Source organism: Rhipicephalus microplus, chromosome 10 (genome assembly GCF_043290135.1).
Source record: "Rhipicephalus microplus isolate Deutch F79 chromosome 10, USDA_Rmic, whole genome shotgun sequence".
Taxonomy (NCBI): Eukaryota; Metazoa; Arthropoda; class Arachnida; order Ixodida; family Ixodidae; genus Rhipicephalus; species Rhipicephalus microplus.
In genome coordinates this window covers 89460941-89479481 of record NC_134709.1, presented here as the reverse complement: position 1 = coordinate 89479481, position 18541 = coordinate 89460941, and the positions used below count along the sequence as shown (strand labels likewise).

The 18541-nt window shown below is 44.5% G+C and overlaps 1 protein-coding gene across 1 annotated transcript in view; it reads left to right on the top strand.

Annotated features, from left to right (window-relative positions):
• The window catches only part of LOC119181312 (deubiquitinating protein VCPIP1-like), a 71120-nt gene extending 53348 nt beyond the window's left edge, over nucleotides 1-17772 (top strand). Inside the window, exons 13-16 of the mRNA XM_037432520.2 lie at nucleotides 7143-7211; nucleotides 7867-8066; nucleotides 11445-11879; nucleotides 17131-17772. Of these exons, the coding sequence (XP_037288417.2) occupies nucleotides 7143-7211; nucleotides 7867-8066; nucleotides 11445-11879; nucleotides 17131-17211 (785 nt within the window). The 3' untranslated portion in view covers nucleotides 17212-17772. The remainder of the gene's footprint in view (nucleotides 1-7142; nucleotides 7212-7866; nucleotides 8067-11444; nucleotides 11880-17130) is intronic.
• The last annotated feature ends 769 nt before the right edge of the window (nucleotides 17773-18541 follow it).

Genomic DNA, 18541 nt, shown 5'->3' with positions numbered 1-18541 from the left:
TAACAACCGAGCGCGCCATGTTCAAATCAGGCAATGGCTGATACAGTGAAACCCCATTAAATACGTACCTGCCGGGGACTGCGGCATAACTACACACTAAACGCACTACACATTAAGCACCAGGTACGAATTTGCATATCCTTCCATGTGGCGCCGCCAACAATGGAAACTCAGTGCCACGGAAAATATTGTCTAAAGTGCGTACCACAAAGCCATTTCTTTCTTTTTGCCAAAGGGCAGAAAAGCTGCCGACTCTCGTATAACTGCCCGATAGAACGTGGTGGCGACTCCGATGAGCATTTGGAAATTACTCTGGGGTTTGGGATATGCAGCGGGGTACAGCGACAGAACGGAAACAATCGGCTGTTCGTGGTACAGTTGTACCTTGGTCCTCTTCTTAGCGAAAACTGATGCAGTTTTCATTTGTTGAATATCGTTTTCCGCTTGGTTAATTGCATGCAGCGCTTTGCTCTCTCGGCGCACATTGTGACTGCCAATGCGGCGAGTAGCCTGGCGAGTTAACGCGGCGTGCGACGAACAGCTTTCCGCAAGCAATGCGCTCTCCACAATGCTCTAGCAGTCCCGGCTACGGACGGAGGCACGTTTGAGCATGATTACAAGAGCGCTACGGTTGCTGTAAGGTGCACCTGTTGCCATAATATAGCAAGGTTTCTCAGTGCCTGCAACATGCATCGCTAAAATTCGCGTCAGCGAGCTGCTTGCGTTTCTGTAAAGCGGTGCGCGCTTGACCACGGTCCCGTGCAACAAAGCAGCAGCGATCGGCGGCCCAGCGCATTCAGGTAGTCGCCTACTAAAAGCATGCAGTAGGCCTAAAGTGACGCTACGTCACACGCGTGCCCGAGCATGTAACCGAGGATGCTTACTGTAATGAGGCTTTTTGTCGGCAATAAGTCACACCGCCGAGTTTGTCGGTGGTCGCCACCCCACCTTCGTTTTTTCCCCGATAATTACTTGCAATATGTCATTGCCGCAATCGCGCGGTAGTCGGAATAACTTATCGGCTTAACTTTGCACTTATTAACATGACGGAAAACTGTTCACGCAATGGGACATCTGCAAGTTCAGGGGGGCAGTAAAATTTTGTGGCGCAAAATGTTATCACGGTAAGCAGTTAGTACACACTAACTGGTAAGCATAAGCCGAACACTATGGCTTGAGTGGTTCGCGAATGCTTATCTTCATGAGACTCGGTCAGGGATTCGTCACAACTACGTTTTCACTGTTAGTATGCATAAAGCGGGTATGCACTAACGAGGTTTGACTCTAAATGGGTCATCTACGTGTGATTTTTGGGAATATTCCGTGATTTGTCAAGGGAAGAGAAAGCAATTTTTAGCTGACTCATTTATTGCGAGTTCCAGGCTGCGTACTGTGCTATTACATTTGACTTGAGTCTTCTCGGAAGCCTTTACTACCGATCGGCAGCGTTTTCTGACCATGCTCAAAAAGTATTGCAGGGCCCCTTTAAACGAAAGACTATGGGGGCCGGGGTTGGGGGCTTGTCTTCTGTTGCTGTAAAAAGCTCAGAAAGTGAAATAATTCGGATGTTTCTGGTCCCATCAGTCCTATGCATTGTTAAATGTATGAAACTAATTCGGCTGTATTTTGCCACAACATGACTAGTTCAGGTAATCTTCAAAGCACGTGGAACTTAAAGCACCGCAAGTGTGCAATGCAGAAGGGAAAACTGCAGTATTCGTATTTGCTTCAAACAAAATTTTAATATTGAAAATTTGGAATTATTTGAGACAAACGAATAGATGCACAATAGTCTGCACGCAACACTTCGTAAAGGTGGTTTCACTGCAGTGGAGGGGTGCTAAGCCGTCAAAGCACCCATCAAAGTGTATACTAGTTTGCATGTAACTGCCTGTAAAAGTGATTTCTCTTCAGTGGAGTAATGCTGAGCTGTGAAAACATGTTTCTAGAAGAATTCCGCATTGCCGCGAAACTCCACTTAAAGGTTAAATGAAGACACTACCCTCACATGGATTCATTAATTCAGTTGAAAAGCTCGTTATGCTGACTTATATGCTCTAAGTATAGCAAGTTATAAAATGTAACATATTTTGCAGACTACTATCACTTGCATTATACCAAGAGTCAAATCCTGCTACTATTGAATGTTGCTTCCACTTCCTTTGATGTAAAGAAATGGCATTTGCACCGGCCATGTATTAATTTTTGAAAAAATATTGTGCAGGTTAGTTTGGTCTTAGCAGATATGCCCCTTTTTCTTTATATAATGCGATATATCTACTACTGAGTTCAATTCGAAATCATACACCAAAATCACTATTCGCTTCAAATTTGCTTTGAACATGAAGTTAACTATTCGCACAAGTTTACAAAAGCGCAAAAACTGCATTCACACACAACCAAAAAGACGTGGTACAATCCACATCACCATCTTCAACAGCGAGAACAGCACAGTAATGACAGGAAAGCTAGAACACTTTATGCCAGTTCAGATTTATCCTCTCATGTGCCACAGTGTATGCAACAGGCATTTAAAAAGTCGTCGCCATTTGCAGTCATTATCAGTGACTATGGCTTCTACCGGTGTGGCAAACACGGCTGTTTGGCTTGCACTATCGCTCGGCGCACGTGAACAACATGGGCGCTGTCTGTGATTATGCCTATAGCCCCTGCAATATCGTCTGCAGAAACTGTGACTGTGAGAAGCAGCAGTATTGTTTTCTCCATGTGCTTTCAGAGCTGCTTGCTTAGTCACCATCCATTTTTTTTGCGTTAGCAAGCCAGGTTTCCTCCGCAGTGGCTGCACCGCTTTGTAGGTTCGCTTTCGACCGTTTGCACAGTAGGCATGTGCCAATAGTGAATGTTATGTTCGAAGCGAATAATGCTTTGTTCAAATAATTTCGAATGCAATTTGAATAGTATATATTGCATATTATAAAGAAAAAAAGCATGACATGACCCTTCTAACCTGCACAATATTTTTTTATACATGAAATAAACAGCTGCATCTCATTGTTTTTGGTTCACAGGAAGTGGAAGCAGCTTTGAATAATAGCAAGATTTGACTTTCAGTAGAATGGATGTGATGACCTGCAAAATACTTTACATTTTAAAATTTTCTATTCTTAGACAGGTATAACAAGCTCATAAACTTCAAAAAAATTATGAATCAATGGGAGGATAACATGCTCATTTAACTTGGAAGTACGGAGGAATAAACATTTAGGTGGTGCACTCCTTGAGGCGACCATATAATGTCACATTGCCGGAGAGCCAATTCGCGCTGGCACTGTCATGCGGCAGAAAAGGGAGTTGCAGCCGTTTCAGTATGCAAGCCAACTGGTTGCGCGTGTTGCTCGTGCTCCGCCTCAGCCACGGAATGGGGGCACGGAGCACGTTTGGCAAGTAGCGTTTCCTTTTTCTTTCTGCCTTTTTTTTTGTAGTTGTGGCTTTGCATAACAAGGTGCTGCCGACAGAAACATCTTCGTCAGAGCTTATTATTTTTGTATTTTATGTGATGTTATGTGGATGCCTGCAGACGCCCGTTCTAGTAAGAGTTTCTTTCAGCTGTTAAATATTTCTTCCTCTGTGCTTTGTAGTGAGGCTATGCGGCAGTGTAGGTTTCCCCTGGGTAAGTGTATTCATGGTACAACACAATTGGGCTGCAGCTAAACCACCATTATTTTTATTTATTTGATTTACAGAATACTACGATCGAAAGACCAAGCAGGGGGCATAATAAAAAGTGATTCACAATGTAACTCAAATAAAAAGAAAATTCAAGCAATAGAAACATGTTAAGGCAGTAGAACACAGGATAACATTTGAACAAAGTTAAATGGCAGCAAGAAATTGCAAACTGCAACCGGAGAATGCAAATCATATACAACGTGAGACAGTCCGAGATCTTGAGTTGTACGGTTAAAAACGGAAAGATACATAGTTATCAAAGTGAGGATTTTCATTATCACAGAATGCTTCAAAAGGTAACGCGTTCCAATCATTGATCGTCCGAGGAAAGAATGAGTTCGTGAAAAGATTAGTACGTGCGAAGTAAGGTTCAAGAGTGTAACTGTGAGTGTGTCGAGTTTGTCTTGAGATTCGATTTCTTACATAAGTTTCTGGACAAATGTTAAATTCACGGAAATAAAGTGAGTGTAGAAATTTCAGACGGGCAACAGCTCTTCGGTATTGTAATGTAGAGATATCATTAATGGCCATGATTGTTGTTGGCGAGTCATTTCTGTGGTACGCATTAAAGATAAAGCAAACCGCCTTTCACTGCACCACCTCAAGCTTCTTAACATCTTTCTTTATATGTGGGTCCCAAACGACACTAGCATAATCTAACTTTGGTCTTATAAAAGCATTGTAGGCCAACATTTTTGTTTCTGAGGGCGCTGTTTTTAATTTGTGTCTCAAAAAACCGAGCTTTCTAGAAGCAGAAGAGCATGTTTTATTAATGTGGCTTGACCACGTTAGGTGGCTTGTAATTGTGACGCCAAAATATTTATATTCATTAACCTCAGTCAATGGACAGTTGTTGAGAAAATACGTATAACTAAAACGGTGTTTCTTATTTGTTATATGCATGACAGCTGATTTATCGCTATTTAATTTCATTGACCAATCTTCACACCACTTATAAATGGCACAAAGGTTGGATTGCAGGCATTTCTGGTCATTCGGAGCAGTAATCGTTTTAAAAAGTATGCAGTCATCTGCAAAAAGCTTTATGTGGACTTGTGATGTGTCTATTGATTTAACAATGTCATTCATATACACTAGAAAAAGAATAGGTCTCAAAACACTACCTTGAGGAACTCCTGATGATACAGTCAGAATACCAGACATGCAGTCATTTTCATACTGCTTGCGATTGTGAAGGTAAGAACGGATCCAGTCAATGAGGTTAAGAGGTAGACCTAGAATATGTAATTTAGAAATGAGTTTGCTATGCGTGACAAGATCGAAGGCTTTACTAAAACCTAAAAAAATAGCATCAATTTGATTCCCCGTATCAAGCGACGACGTAAACTCATGAATTGTTGTGACTAGCTGCGTTGTGGTCGATAATTTTTTCCTAAATCCGTGCTGTATAATTTTCTTCAAGAAATGTTGTGATGTAATGTGCGACTATGTGTTCTAATAGCTTACATGACGTACACGTTAAGGAAATAGGCCTGTAGTTTGCAATGTTTAGACTATCCCCTTTCTTAAACACCGGTACTACACGTGCCATGCGCCAGTCATCAGGAATGTAGGAATTTTCGAAGTAGAGGAGAGAAACCTTTGTTAAAATGTGCCCAACTGGTTCGGCATATTTACGCAAGAATATGTTAGGGATATTATCTGGACCAGCTGAAGATTTAATTTTCAGGTTAAGCAGCAAAGAAAATATACCCTCATAAGTTATGAAGTCAGAAGACATTACTGGAAGAAGGTTGTCATGTGGTGATTCATGTTGGGGAGCAGAAAATACGGAGCAGAAGTATCTCTTAAACTGATCAGCGACAACTGACGCATCATTTACAATGGAACCATCAACAGTTATTTGACTGGGCATAGCATCCATTTGTTCTAAATATAAGGGGTTTACATGCAGTTTGTTTGTCTATTTGCTCATTTATAAATATTGAATAAATTATGTTTGTGTCGAAACAAATTTGTGTACTATTTGTTTGAATGTTTTAAGGGCTTGAATATTTGTGTATGTTTAGTGCAAAGGCGGTGCACATGCCTTCGGAGGTGCATGAACGCTGCCCATGATAGCAGCGTTAGTGACCATGGTCTTGTTTGCGGCAGATGCAGCACTCAGTAGCTCAGTTTTCTTTTCTTTTTAAATGTAATGCATGCACATTGTCACAAAACTCGAAGCAGGGTGAGAGCTGTTGGTGATGAAGAGCTTTTTGCCGCATTTTGCCTGCTGTCTTAAAAAGTGCTTGCCACATCGCAGTAGACAGTCAGTTGCTAACCACTTTACTGCGAAAGGAATTGTCACATGTGTGTAGTGGTGTTGGTTTGGGAGTGGCGGTACGAAATATGGCAGATGTGCAGAGCACATTTTGGGCTTATTAAGAGAAAGACACAAGTGCCTTGCACTACTGTAGCATTGTGAGCAATTTAAGAGGCAGTAGAATTGGGCGTGTGGGTATGACGTGATAAAAAGTGCTCAACAGCGTTAACGACAGGAGGGGATAGAAGAGACGATACAGAGTGCCAACTCGTCTCTTCTATCCCCTCCTGTCGTTTGCGCTGTTAAGCACTCTTTGTCTTACTATAATGTGAACAAACTGGCAGGATAGCGAGAATTTCAGCTTTTACGGCTTCTACGTGACATTTCATTGTTTTCTTGAGACTTTTAATAATTTAGCATTTCCTTCTTTTGGTCCCAGAAAATTTAATTTAGTGAGATTTTACGGCACTTGGAATTGGGAAATTGTTGAGAGTCTGTTTTGTTATGAGTTCGCACTGGCACCCGATTGCAATGGCAGCAGAGTAGCAGCCTTTGAATTTCGATTTTTGAAAGTGTTTCTAGACTTATTCACTTAAATTTATAACGAAGAGTATTGCACGGAAGATATTAGCGCCCTCTAAAGCTTAAACTTTGTGTGTTCTCCAAAATTTCATACGGTTAGCTTTGTAGTGTACATGTCGCAGGAGTGTGGCCATTAGCGTGGGTTCAGCCTTAGAGAACACACCGCACTGCTCTTCGGCCTAGCGTTCAGAAGGGGCAATGAAAGGTAAGCGTTTGCCGCTAGCGCAAGGCAACGTTGGCGAACTTAGTCCGAGCGAGCTTCAAAAATAAAGGAGCCGACAGACGGGAAAGAAAAGGCGTGCTCATCTTTCGCTGTCCAAGAGAGATTCTCCCTCCCGCTGGGTGCGCGCACGGAACGTTTTGTGAAATTTTGAGAGCGGCGCCACAATCGAGAGTACCGGTACGGTCTGATGCCGGGAGAGAGAGGTCAACGCCACTGCCGCTCTCCAGCACTGACGGACCGCGGAGAAGAAGAGAGTCTTGTTTGCACACAATAACGGCAGAAATAGGCGAAAAAGCCCGTGCAATGGCGGGGGGTTAGCCTCAATTTCTGTTCCCACAGCCTTACATATTCAAAGGGCAATTTTCGTTTCACGACTTCCAGGGGGCCCGCTTAATGCAGCCAGTACGAGTGTTGCCACTCTGGAAGGTGACCTAGTGAAGCACTTGCAAGGTGAGTGTAAGGCCTTACTGTTTGTTTTCAATTTCAAGCTTGTATTTACTCAGTAAATTATGTTGCTTAGTGTGTTAGTTAAAAACTGCAGGATTCATTGGAGCACAGCACTAAATAGAGACTGGAGACTGTACGTCTGATTTATTGTCTCACCCACAAATGTTTTTAAGGTTGCTCACCACCCTGAAAAACACGTTTTCCGGAAACAGGTTTTTTTCTTTTTTTTTCAAATTTTTTTGCCCATTTCAAGTTCCCTGTCTCTAAAACATAATAAAGCATTCATAATTTATGACCGTTTTCTCAACCCCTTCTAGGCACATCCGAAACTGAAGGTTTCCGTTGCATTCATAATTTATGACCGTTTTCTCAACCCCTTCTAGGCACATCCGAAACTGAAGGTTTCCGGTTTCTAGAACTATTCTTTCTATTCTGATTCCTGCCACTCTTTACTATTGATGCAGCCCAGGAGATAATTATGTTGTGGTTCTCGCACTTGAAAATGCAAAATTTAAGATGCAAATGGCACGAAACTACTTCTAAGATTGTCAAGCGCTCAGATGTTATGAAACAACCTTTACATGTGTGACATGAATAAAATGTTTGTTCGTTTTTAGTGTTTTGCCCTCATTGCTAATGTGGTGCACCTTCTATTCAGAGGCCCAGAAAATCCTGTCTTTGGAGTCGGGCCTGCGAGCCATGCTGGGCCACCTGAAAGGGACAGGGGCGACGGTGTGGTCGTACGCACAGGAGAACGAGTGGCTGTTCTGCCGCGGAGGCCTGTTCTACGCTCAGATGCAGCGAGACGTGGGCCTTGTCGACGGCAAGCACTGTCATCTGCCACTCATTCCTGACAAGGTGACTGCTTGCTCTTCTCCTTCAAGTAATGCAGCAGACTTTTAGGAAACGGAAATCTCTTGAACGGCATAGCTGCCTACCTAATTGGAGCAACTGAGCTTGATAAGGTCCCGTTCGCATCACCTTTTCAAATCACTAGCCTGGCTCTTCTCTTGCAGGATACCTCAATGCTGTTGCAAGAAAAGAAGCATCTGTGTGCGTAACATAGGCCTATCCTAGAATGCCAACTGCAAGTATGGTTGCAAAGTGCCCACTTCTGTAATTCTCGCTTTTGTGAATCGACGAAGTACCCACAATGTGCCTTTAAGGTGCACTTTGTTGATGCCATTGCTGATAATGACAATTAATTATGCTTTTGCACGTTGTAGTTAGTGCGCCTTTGCACCAACCACTCTTAGCTTAATTGACATGTTCCGATGCCTGGTGGGATTCTCTGCCACACAATATTACATGTGTTATAGAGATTTCTCCCTGTACGTGCCATTCGTATGCAGTGCGAACTTTTTCATGAAAGTCTCAAGCTCTGGTGTTACTCCATAGCAGACATGAACAATGCTGACTGTTAGCTCACAACCATCGACAGCAATTCTGGAATTTCTGTGAAACGAGCTTTTTAATGCTATTGCGGGAGTTAAGAAAATGGATTGGTGTCATACTTGAATGCTGAAACATTGTTGATCACTGAGCTAGCAGAACTCTTTCTAAATTACATACAGTAGACTCGCGATAATTCAAACTCTGATAATTCGAACTTTCGGTTAATTCATACAAAATTCAAAATTTTGGTTGGCTCGCTATGCTTTCAATGTATTTAAAAGCCGCTTAATTCAAACTTCATCATTCGGTTAATTCGTACTTTCTGCCTGTCCATACCGGAAAATTTCTGCTGATTTGCCGGCAATATTTGAAAATTTGCGTGCTTATGATTATCATAATAGTCTGATATTGAAAAATAAGCGCCTTAAAACTTCAAGGGAAAAGGTTTTGCCACACAATCATTTCTCAGCATTCCGCGCCGCGGTGGAAAAAAAAACGAAAAACAAAAACGGCCCGGTGGTTACGAAGCTGGCTCGCGGCTTATCTCTGCTTTTCCGGCATGCCGGTGGCGCCGGCCGACTCCGAAGCACGTGACCTGCCAACAGAATGCGTACAGGTCTGCCCGTCTTTCTTACGTGCTGCGCATTTTTCGATCGACCATGTCACCGCGAGGAAAATATCGGACACTACCCCTAAAAGAGAAATTGGCCGCTATCCAAGAAGTCGACGCTGGGGTAAAGAAGACCGAAGTGGCACTGAAGTATGGAATAACCAAAAGTACTCTCACAACCATTCTGAAAGCCAAAGACAAGCTGCAGAATAACGCGAGCCGCTTCGCTCCCGATCGGAAAAGGCTTAGGGAAGCTGCGTACCCGGATCTCGAAAACGCCGTGCTTCTTTGGCTCAAGCGCGCACGGAGCTCCAATTTACCGATAAATGGGCCAATCCTACGAGAGAAAGCTGAAGAACTTTTCTTGCGCTTGGGAATTGAAGATTTCAAGTGCAGCGATGGCTGGATTTCTCGGTTCAAGGAACGCCACGGTCTCTCCTTCAAAACAGTGAGTGGTGAAGCAGCAGTGGTCGATGAAGCTGTTTCTTCTGACTGGCGGCAGACTAGACTTCAAAGCCTGCTGCTTGAATACTCCCCGGCTGATGTATATAATGCCGACGAAATGGGGCTGTTTTTTAAGTGCCTGCCCAATCAAACCTTGTGTCGCAAGGGAGAGCGTTGCACTGGCGGAAAGCTGAGCAAAGAACGGTTAACCGTCATGGTTTGCGCCAATATGGACGGAAGTCACAAGCCAGAACTCTTCGTTGTGGGCAAGTCAAAGCGTCCCAGGTGCTTTAAAGGCGTCCGAACGCTCCCAGTTGCATATGACGGAAACACGCGAGCCTGGATGACGCAAGCTTTGTTCGAGGGTTGGCTCCGCAAACTGGATGGGCAAATGAAGCGAGCGAAAAGGAAAATTTTGCTCATTGTTGATAACTGCCCTGCGCACGGCGACGTGGAGGGGCTGGAAGCAATTCGCCTTGAATTTCTGCCTCCTAACACTACAGCTGTCCTCCAGCCCCTGGATCAAGGGGTAACCAAATGCTTGAAGCTTAATTACCGGAAAACACTGCTAAAGAGACTGCTGATATGTATGGACAATTCCATGCCTTACAGTGTCACACTACTCTCATCGTTGGGCAAGCTCGCTGACGCATGGAATGCTGTCACATCAGCAACAATAAGGAACTGCTTCGAGCATGCCTTCCGCATACCTGGCTGCAGCATTGCCACTTCATCTGACTGCTTGCAGACTGAGGGCGACGATGAAAGCCAAGTGCTGTCTGCTCTAAAAGCGCACAACATAGCTGCCGACCTCGACAGTTATGCAGCTACTGATGATAACCTGTGCGTGTGCAGGGAGGACACACTCGATGACTTGGTGGCAGAGGTGCTGCCAGCACAACACAGCAGTGAAAGTGAAGAAGAACCGGAAGTGGAAAATGTGACAACTGCACAGGCTTTCCAGTACATTGCTAAAGTGAGAAAATTTCTGACAACAACAGAAAACTCTCAGAATCAACTGGCAGCACTTACTGGCATCGAGAGCTTTGTGCTAAATGCGCATGTGGCAAATAAGCAGTTGACCATCCATGATTTTTTTAAAAGGTCTAGTCAGCAGTAGATAGTCAATAAACTTGTTGACCATACATGCACCGCTCTCTGTTTTTTTGTAGTTAGGATCTAGAGATGCTTAAAAGTGTGAATATAGATGTCTGATCATAATTTGTGCTGTCACCTTACCCAGAGTCGCATATATGAGAACTTCTGATAATTCAAACAGCCTGATAATTCAAACAAAATCCAGGGGTCCCTTCGAGTTTGAATTAATGAGAGTCGACTGTATTTTCCTGGTCCCTTCAGGTGCCACTTAGCAATAGGCCCCTATATAACCTAAGTGGAAGGCTATGGCATTTTGGCATAATTGAGCATGCATAGGGAAGTCTTTGCACAGTTTGGTACAAAGCTTGGGAACGGAACACTAGCTCGTCTGAAGTTGATGCAGCACCATTATATATGTGATTTTTGGGCAACAGGTATCACCATGGGTATCCCCATGATTTCATTTTGGGGGCTGGGGGCAAACTCGTGTTGCACCCCGGCAGAGGTTAGTTGAGAGGTGGGGCAAGTGCCTCTTTTGCACTCGCCTGCTCACCTTTATGGGCACAGGCCTGTTCAGTCTTCTATGGTTTTCTTCCTATGTCACGCGTATTGTTATTTTTTGAACTCAAGGAGCTTGATTAGGGACATAGAACTTTATCGTTTGCTTTCACTCATCATTACTCTTTCAGGTGTTCACGTACAACGCCAAGCATGACCGCCTTGAGCTGTGCTTCGAGCCGTACGGCCATTTTGCCATCGGCCCAGACGTGGAGGCCAAGATTGCAAGCGGACAGGTCGGTAGCACGGGTCAGCACCACCAAAGCCCGACCACGTCGCCCACTTTGGCAATGGCTGCCTCTGTGTCATCCACGGTGGCCGCGGAAGGAGCATCTATTTCAGCGGAGAGCTCGAACACTGCGGGCAGCTCCTCAGACGAGAAGTCCGCCGGTGTCGTCTCCAAACCGAGCAGGACGGTGGTGCGCAAGGGTCCCGGCTTCACGGTGTTGGCCCCCGCTTCGCCGGAGAAACCGAGGAAGACGGCAGAATACGAGCACAGCGAGCAGGAGCGGGCTCTGGAACAGCTCCAGACGGTCGTCTCCATGCTCCAAGACCAAGAAAGCAGGGTAAGAGAAGCTCATGCCTTAGAGTTTCGTAATACAGTAAAAGCTCATTCAGTGAACATTCGGCAATTAAGAAAATGAGATAATTTGCATGTGTTATCTGGCCTTGGTCAGTGTACACGTAGATCAGTGGCATCAAACTCAATAATTTGGTCATATTTGGCCACAACCCGGTTAACTTGGATGATCTTCGTATTGCGACAAGCATGCGATGCAAAGCAGTGAAAACAACATTCGCGGACAGCCTAGGCCTTTGAAAAAGACTTGGTTGCCGTCCACAATCGCGTTGTTGGTACGTAATAAGGTATGGGTTCAGAGGGGGGAGGGGGGGGGGGGCGTGTTTCAGCTCAGAACACAGTGTCTTGAGCCGCATTCATATTGTGAACATAGTTGCAGATGACGAAAATCGCAGCTTTTACCGTGTGCTTTTATGCAAAATGATTGCTAAATTAATGTATACCTGAAGTAAATAAGAGTGCATTAGGAAAGCAGCCTTTGTCGCATGTTTTCTTGATACTTTCGATCATTAAGTTAATTTGGACGGCCTTTTCGGTCTCATGAAATCAGAATTACTGAGTTTTTGCTGTAGTACACTGGAGGGAAATCTGCCGCTAGTGTTTATGGGATCTGCAATGTGTGACACTTCAGCTGGCATGGGAAGCTTGGGGAGCACATGGATTCGCCTAGGTTTTGTTCTTTTGGCCCCGAGTGCCCTGCAGCCGCATTGTGGCGAGACAGTTCAGCAGTCCCACTTCATCGTGTCGACGCTTTCAGGCTGGCTAATTCTAGTCTGTTCACAATGAGCCATTCTTTGATCTAAAACAAAAGTCATAACACTATAAACAAGGAAGCAAGTGTATTCGAAGCTGCATACATGAAGACTGGGCAGATCCATGAACTGTCAGGCGTGACATGAAGGTTATCACGCAATTGTCAACGAAGACCTGCCACGGCGTCATGTCCCAGAATACCGTATATACTCGCATAATGATCGCACTTTTTTTTTCATAAAATTGAGTCCAACTTTGGGATGCAATCATTACGCAGGGTAAATTTTCCGTGAAAAAATATTCTGAACACCGGAAACCCAAAAAAGTCGCTAATCAGAACTTTTACGGCAGCTATAATGAACATAAACAAAAATAAAAGTAAATTAAGGCTTACCTTTGTAATAAAATGCACGCATTACGCAGGAGCTACATGCATGGCACACTGCCCTTTTATTTTTTACCTCTCTGTCCCCCTAACGTTCATTCAGACTCCGAAGCATCACTGCCGTCAGTGTTGTCGCCGCACAATTCCCTGTCGGAACTGGCAGTGTCTTCACTGTCCCACAGAGGGTCATCTGTTCCGTCAAGCGCGTTGGAAATGCCAGCGACAGTCCATTCCGCCGCATGAAGCGTGTCGTCCAGCCGGAACTGGCGTGGAAGTCCTTTGTGGCTATTCCCAGCCTCCGGGAAACTGCACGCCTGCGTCCGTATCTTGTCTAATGACACTGCATAACTGTCCTTGCGCACGTCCTTCATGTACTCGCGGACTGCTTTTTCAATGTCGGGGACTTGCCAGATTTGGGTCCGCGGAAAGCCCATCGCGTGCTGTTAGTAGTCATGAGCATGTCGCGCTGTTTTTTCCCAATATCGGATCCGAATTTCGTCGACGCCGAAATGTCTGCCGGCAACGCGGTTGCCATGCTCTAGCGCGTAGTCAAGTGCCTTCAGCTTAGAACGCGGCAGTATAGCTCGCATACCGCCCCATGGTGAAACGGCGCTTCAACAGATGATCACAAAGCACACCAAAAAAAAAAAAAACGTGGTCTCAGGAAAAAAAAACATTGCTGCGGGATGAACACAGGTCGACCAACAGGCGGCCGCCGCTGTAACAGTGCGGGATGTTAAAACAAACATGCGGGCTGACGGAGCGAAGCACTCCGTGGAGCGAAGCCACCGCATTTTTTTCTTCTGAGTACGTCACGTGCGTCAAAACAGTTTCTTCCATCTAAATGAGGAATGCTTTCATTTAAATCAGTAAATTTACGGCATTAGCATATTGATGCCCGTTTTCAGATCACAGGAACAATGATAAGCGCGTTCAGCTAGGCTTGGCACATGACATGTCGATGGGGCAAGTTCAGGGTGCGATCATTATGCGAGTGCGATCATTATGCGAGTGCAATCATTAGGCGAGTAAATACGGTATTCTTTTTAGGAGAGGGCTGTATCACGCAAGCTTTACTCACTTTCCTTGCTGTTTCTGAAACTGCAATCGCCTTAGGAAGCTTGAATAATCGAAGCAGTGCAAAGCACCTGCTTAAACGCATCTTTCCCAGCAATTTTGTAATCACCTGTGGAGGTAAGACCCCACAAAGGATACACTGAATCGCAACGAATGAAAGGCTCGAAACAGCGAGAGAAAGTGTAGACTTCATTGTAGGGGTGATGGTTGTAGCATGGAACAGGCGACGAAGAAGGGAAAAATGTGCGATATTGATTTTCACAGTTGCAAAATGTGCTGCTAGGTCCCTGGGAAGTTAGGCGGGTCGACGTTCACGCGATAACCTTCATATTGCGTGTGACTGTTCTACCCATTATTCCCGATTCCCACAGTGGCTGAACGATTGCAACGCCATGGTATTCTCTAGTAAATAATGCAGGAAACTAGGGTTCATTCCACACACACTGTAGCAGCTCCATGGCATACTGTATCTACCCAATTCTAATGCACACATTTCTTTTCTTTTTTTAAATAGACCTTAAAATCGCATGCATGTTAGATTTAGGCACAGATGCTTCGACTGCCTCATAGCTGTATTTTCGTTCCTTGGTCATGCAAGTCAGGTGCACGTTGAAATCCTGTAAATACAGTACCCATGCTGGGTAGACAGGTTGCTAGTTTGATTCCTAGATGTGATTGCTGCATTCCAAAGCAAAAACAACTAGTATCAAAATAATTTACGAAGTGTCTTCTGTGAGCATGGGCCTCTGCATTTTTTTAGCAAGGTCCTTAATGGACTCTATTTCCCTTTTAGACTAGCCATGATTGCTCACGTGTAGTAGACATGTGTGAATATTCGTACATTTTTTAAAATATTAAAGTATTTAAATTCACTTCATTTCTACTTTGAATTCTTCGGATTTTCAAAGTATGAGAAACTAATGAATAGGTGTGTTACAGTCGCCGACCGATTTTTCGGACTCCGAAAATTCGGACTTGCTGGATATTTCGAACTTCAAAAGTGTACCTTCAGGGTTCCCATAGGGCTAATGCATTTTTTCGACCGATTTTCCGGACGAACTTTCCCCCTAAAGTTGGATTTTTCACTTGTTTTCAAATCACTTGTTTTGAGCCATGCCACGAACCTGTATGGATGCCACCATGTTGGATTTTCTGCCGGCTTGACTAAGCTTAGTGACTTAATTTTAAAATGGCTTTCCTGCCTCCAAGATTGGAAAGCAAACGTCACATTTCAAGTTTCGGAGGTCGTGTCTGCTTTCGAAAACACGGCATGGGACCATTTTCTCATCCCGGTCAGCACTGTCGTCATCGCACCGTATAGGGAGGAGGCGGAGCTGTGCAGTAGTGGAGTGAATGTGCCTGCCACAATGACATTAGGGAGTTTCAGAATAGCGCACCACGAGCCCTTACGGTGCGGTTGCTGCCACTGCACATGCATCGTAACGCGAGTCACCGTACGCGGCCTGCCCGCAGAAAATCCGAAATAGCGTGCGGCGATTGCGGCCCGCGAAGTGTTGTGTGTAGCTTCCATGCATTTTAGATTGCGGTCAGGGTGAATGTCCCTAGACCTTTCCTTAAGGGAAGCAAACGCTATTCTAGAACTCATAATGCATTCGCTATACCCGCAACGCCCTCAAACGTTATTCTAAAGCTCTCTATTTAAAGACTTCGCTCCTGCAGATGATGACTATTTTGTGCGCGGAGCTCAGAGACGAAGAAAATCTTCGCCACGTTGTGCCGCAGCCAGAGAGTGGTTCGGATGATGACGACGATCGCCCGCATCTGTCAGCAGCGGAGATCGCCACCGCGGTGACGCTTTTGTCGAGCATTTACGGTGATGATGTCACCTTGGCGCAAACATGGGCGAACCGAATTGCTTCCAAGCATAGTATGAGGCAAGGCAGAATCATGGACTTTTTAAAGCCTGCCTGTTGCAATAAAATTCATATTTCTGACAAAAATGAATTTTTCAGGCTGTTCAATTTTTCGAACTTTTTTCGGTCCCCGCCATGTCCGGAAAATCGGTCCGCGAATGTATTCTTAATATAAATGTCTTAGTTGGCAAATAACATACTTGTAAAGGTGGTTTCGCTGCAATGAAGGGGTGCTGTATCACGAATACATTTTTCCGAGAAAACTGTGTGCAGCCACGAAGCCTGACTTCAAGGCTTAATGAACATATTATATTACCCTGACATTGATTCCTCGTCTTTCAAGTTTAAAAGCTTGTTGTGCTGGCTTATATGTTTTCTGTACAGTAATTTTCGAGATGCAACATACTTTGCAGGTCATCACTTGTATCCTGCTGGAATTGGAATCTTGCTACTTTTCAAACTTGCTTCCACATCACTTCAAACCAAGAAGAAGGACATTTGCACATGTCTTGTTCTGAGTATTGCTTCATTGAGTTATGACAAATAAGTTAATTTTTATTTATCATTATATGTGATAAACACACAGATCTATTCAGCTATAGGATTGAAAATTATTAAAAAAGATCACTTGTTAGCTTCAGAGCTTACATTTACAACCGTAAGATCCAGAGCAAGTGGCTTCCTCCCATTTTCCAGAGATTTGAAACATTGGCCATTAATGACTAATCATGTGACTTTTCCTTCCCGCCATTTTCACCATTTCATTAACTGTTCTTATTAACTTTATGAGGGCACACCTAATGCGTGGGTATGCAATAGAGAACTTCATTCGAATTATCGTTGTCCATTTATTCTTAGCTGATCCTCGGCTACCATCTTGATTTTTTTACTCGTTACGGATCATGGTGCCTCCCTACGAATCTCATAATAATATTTCAATAATATTTCAATAGGGCTTGCTCAGGATTTCACAGCATGGCACATCCCTACCCACAAGTTCCTGTCGTGCGTCGATTTGGACGTAGACGATTATTTCATGCACCGGAACTATTACTGACATCTACTATAACCAACTCTTTACATCTGTGTTTGACTGTAACCATGTTAGGGGCTGAGTAAGTTACTAAAGTCTGATTACACTTTGACAGGCTGTCATCGAAACGGATCCTGAGCCCAGCTGCAGGAGAAGGGGCGACAACGAAGATCCTGATAGAATGGACACGGACTGACCCGCCTCGTTCTCCATCTTGCCAGAGCGGTTTGGGGAAAGAGAGCAAAGAAAGGAAACATTGTTGCGTTGTGATAGGCTGAGGTTTTTGTACACAAATGTTCCCGTGCGTGCATGTACTCTGTTTGATAGTCTAAAAGTCCTCGTCGTCACAGGTGTGATCAGGGAGGTTTTTTAGACCTACGCTTGCAGAGTGCTAACGGGTACGGTGCTGAATGCGCACGTCGTTTTTGTTTTTTTGGAAGTTTTTTTTGGCATAGAGCAGTGTTGGAAGTGCAAGACGCCCGAGTAGGCTTTATTTGTGAACATCTAGTCCATACCACTGACCGTACATATTTGACGGCGAGATTAACGGGTTGAAAGTCCTCTCGGAAGGGAGTGAGACAAGCGCGTCTTATTCCCTCAGCTGTGCATACATGTATCTATATTCCGCAATTGTACTTTGAAAAGGGCTATAGTGTTCCTTTTTTTTTTTTTTTTCAAGTGTACAGTTACGAGCGTGCGTTTAACCTTTGTGCGTTGTACTTTAAGCTGAATAAATTGATTGATTTTGATCTTTCTATTTTGTTTGTCCAAACATTTGAAGATTTACTTTGCTCTCCCTGCTAAGCCTTCTCTCTCTTTTAGGGGCAAAGCTCCTTATTGTTTAGGGCAATTCCTCGTCCCTCCTGCGTACCCAGTAGCAATTCCCTTATCATACAATAGATGGGGCTGCCCTGTAGAGATGTATAGAGTTACTGTATATGCTAGCTTTAGGTAGCAGAGTTGCGCCCCTGTCAAAACTCGCCGCTCGGGCCATCATTCGCCGAGCGCGTGGGTGCTGGCAACCGCAGCGCCACCACTGCTACCACTGCACTGTCAAGCCGTCCGTCCGGCGAAGCACAAGGCGGTTCGGTTCGCACAGTGTGGATTGTTTGTCGGTGTTGGGGTGATGTTTTCTGGTGTCAGTTTTATTTATTTTTTTTTTCCTTGTAAACGAAAGTCATTGCGCCAGCGCCAGCCCATATGCAGTATTTTTTTTTTTTCACAGGGGTAGGGGGGTGACTTGCTGAAGACCATGAAAAACACTCATTTGTATGAGTCATTTTCAGTAAAATACGCGTACTCAGAGTTTCAACTACACAGACCGTGGTGTCTGTGTTTTTCATCCTCTGTGTGGTCGTGAATTCGGTGCGAAGCTGACAGTACGCATTCTGTGTCATCGCCATTTCTCATGTAGTTTCCTAGATGGCACTGTCCCATACAGATGTGTGCAATATGGCAGTTGGGTGAATGGACACTAATGGCATTGGAGGTGCCGCTGCTCTCCGATTGGCTGCAGTGCGAGGCTG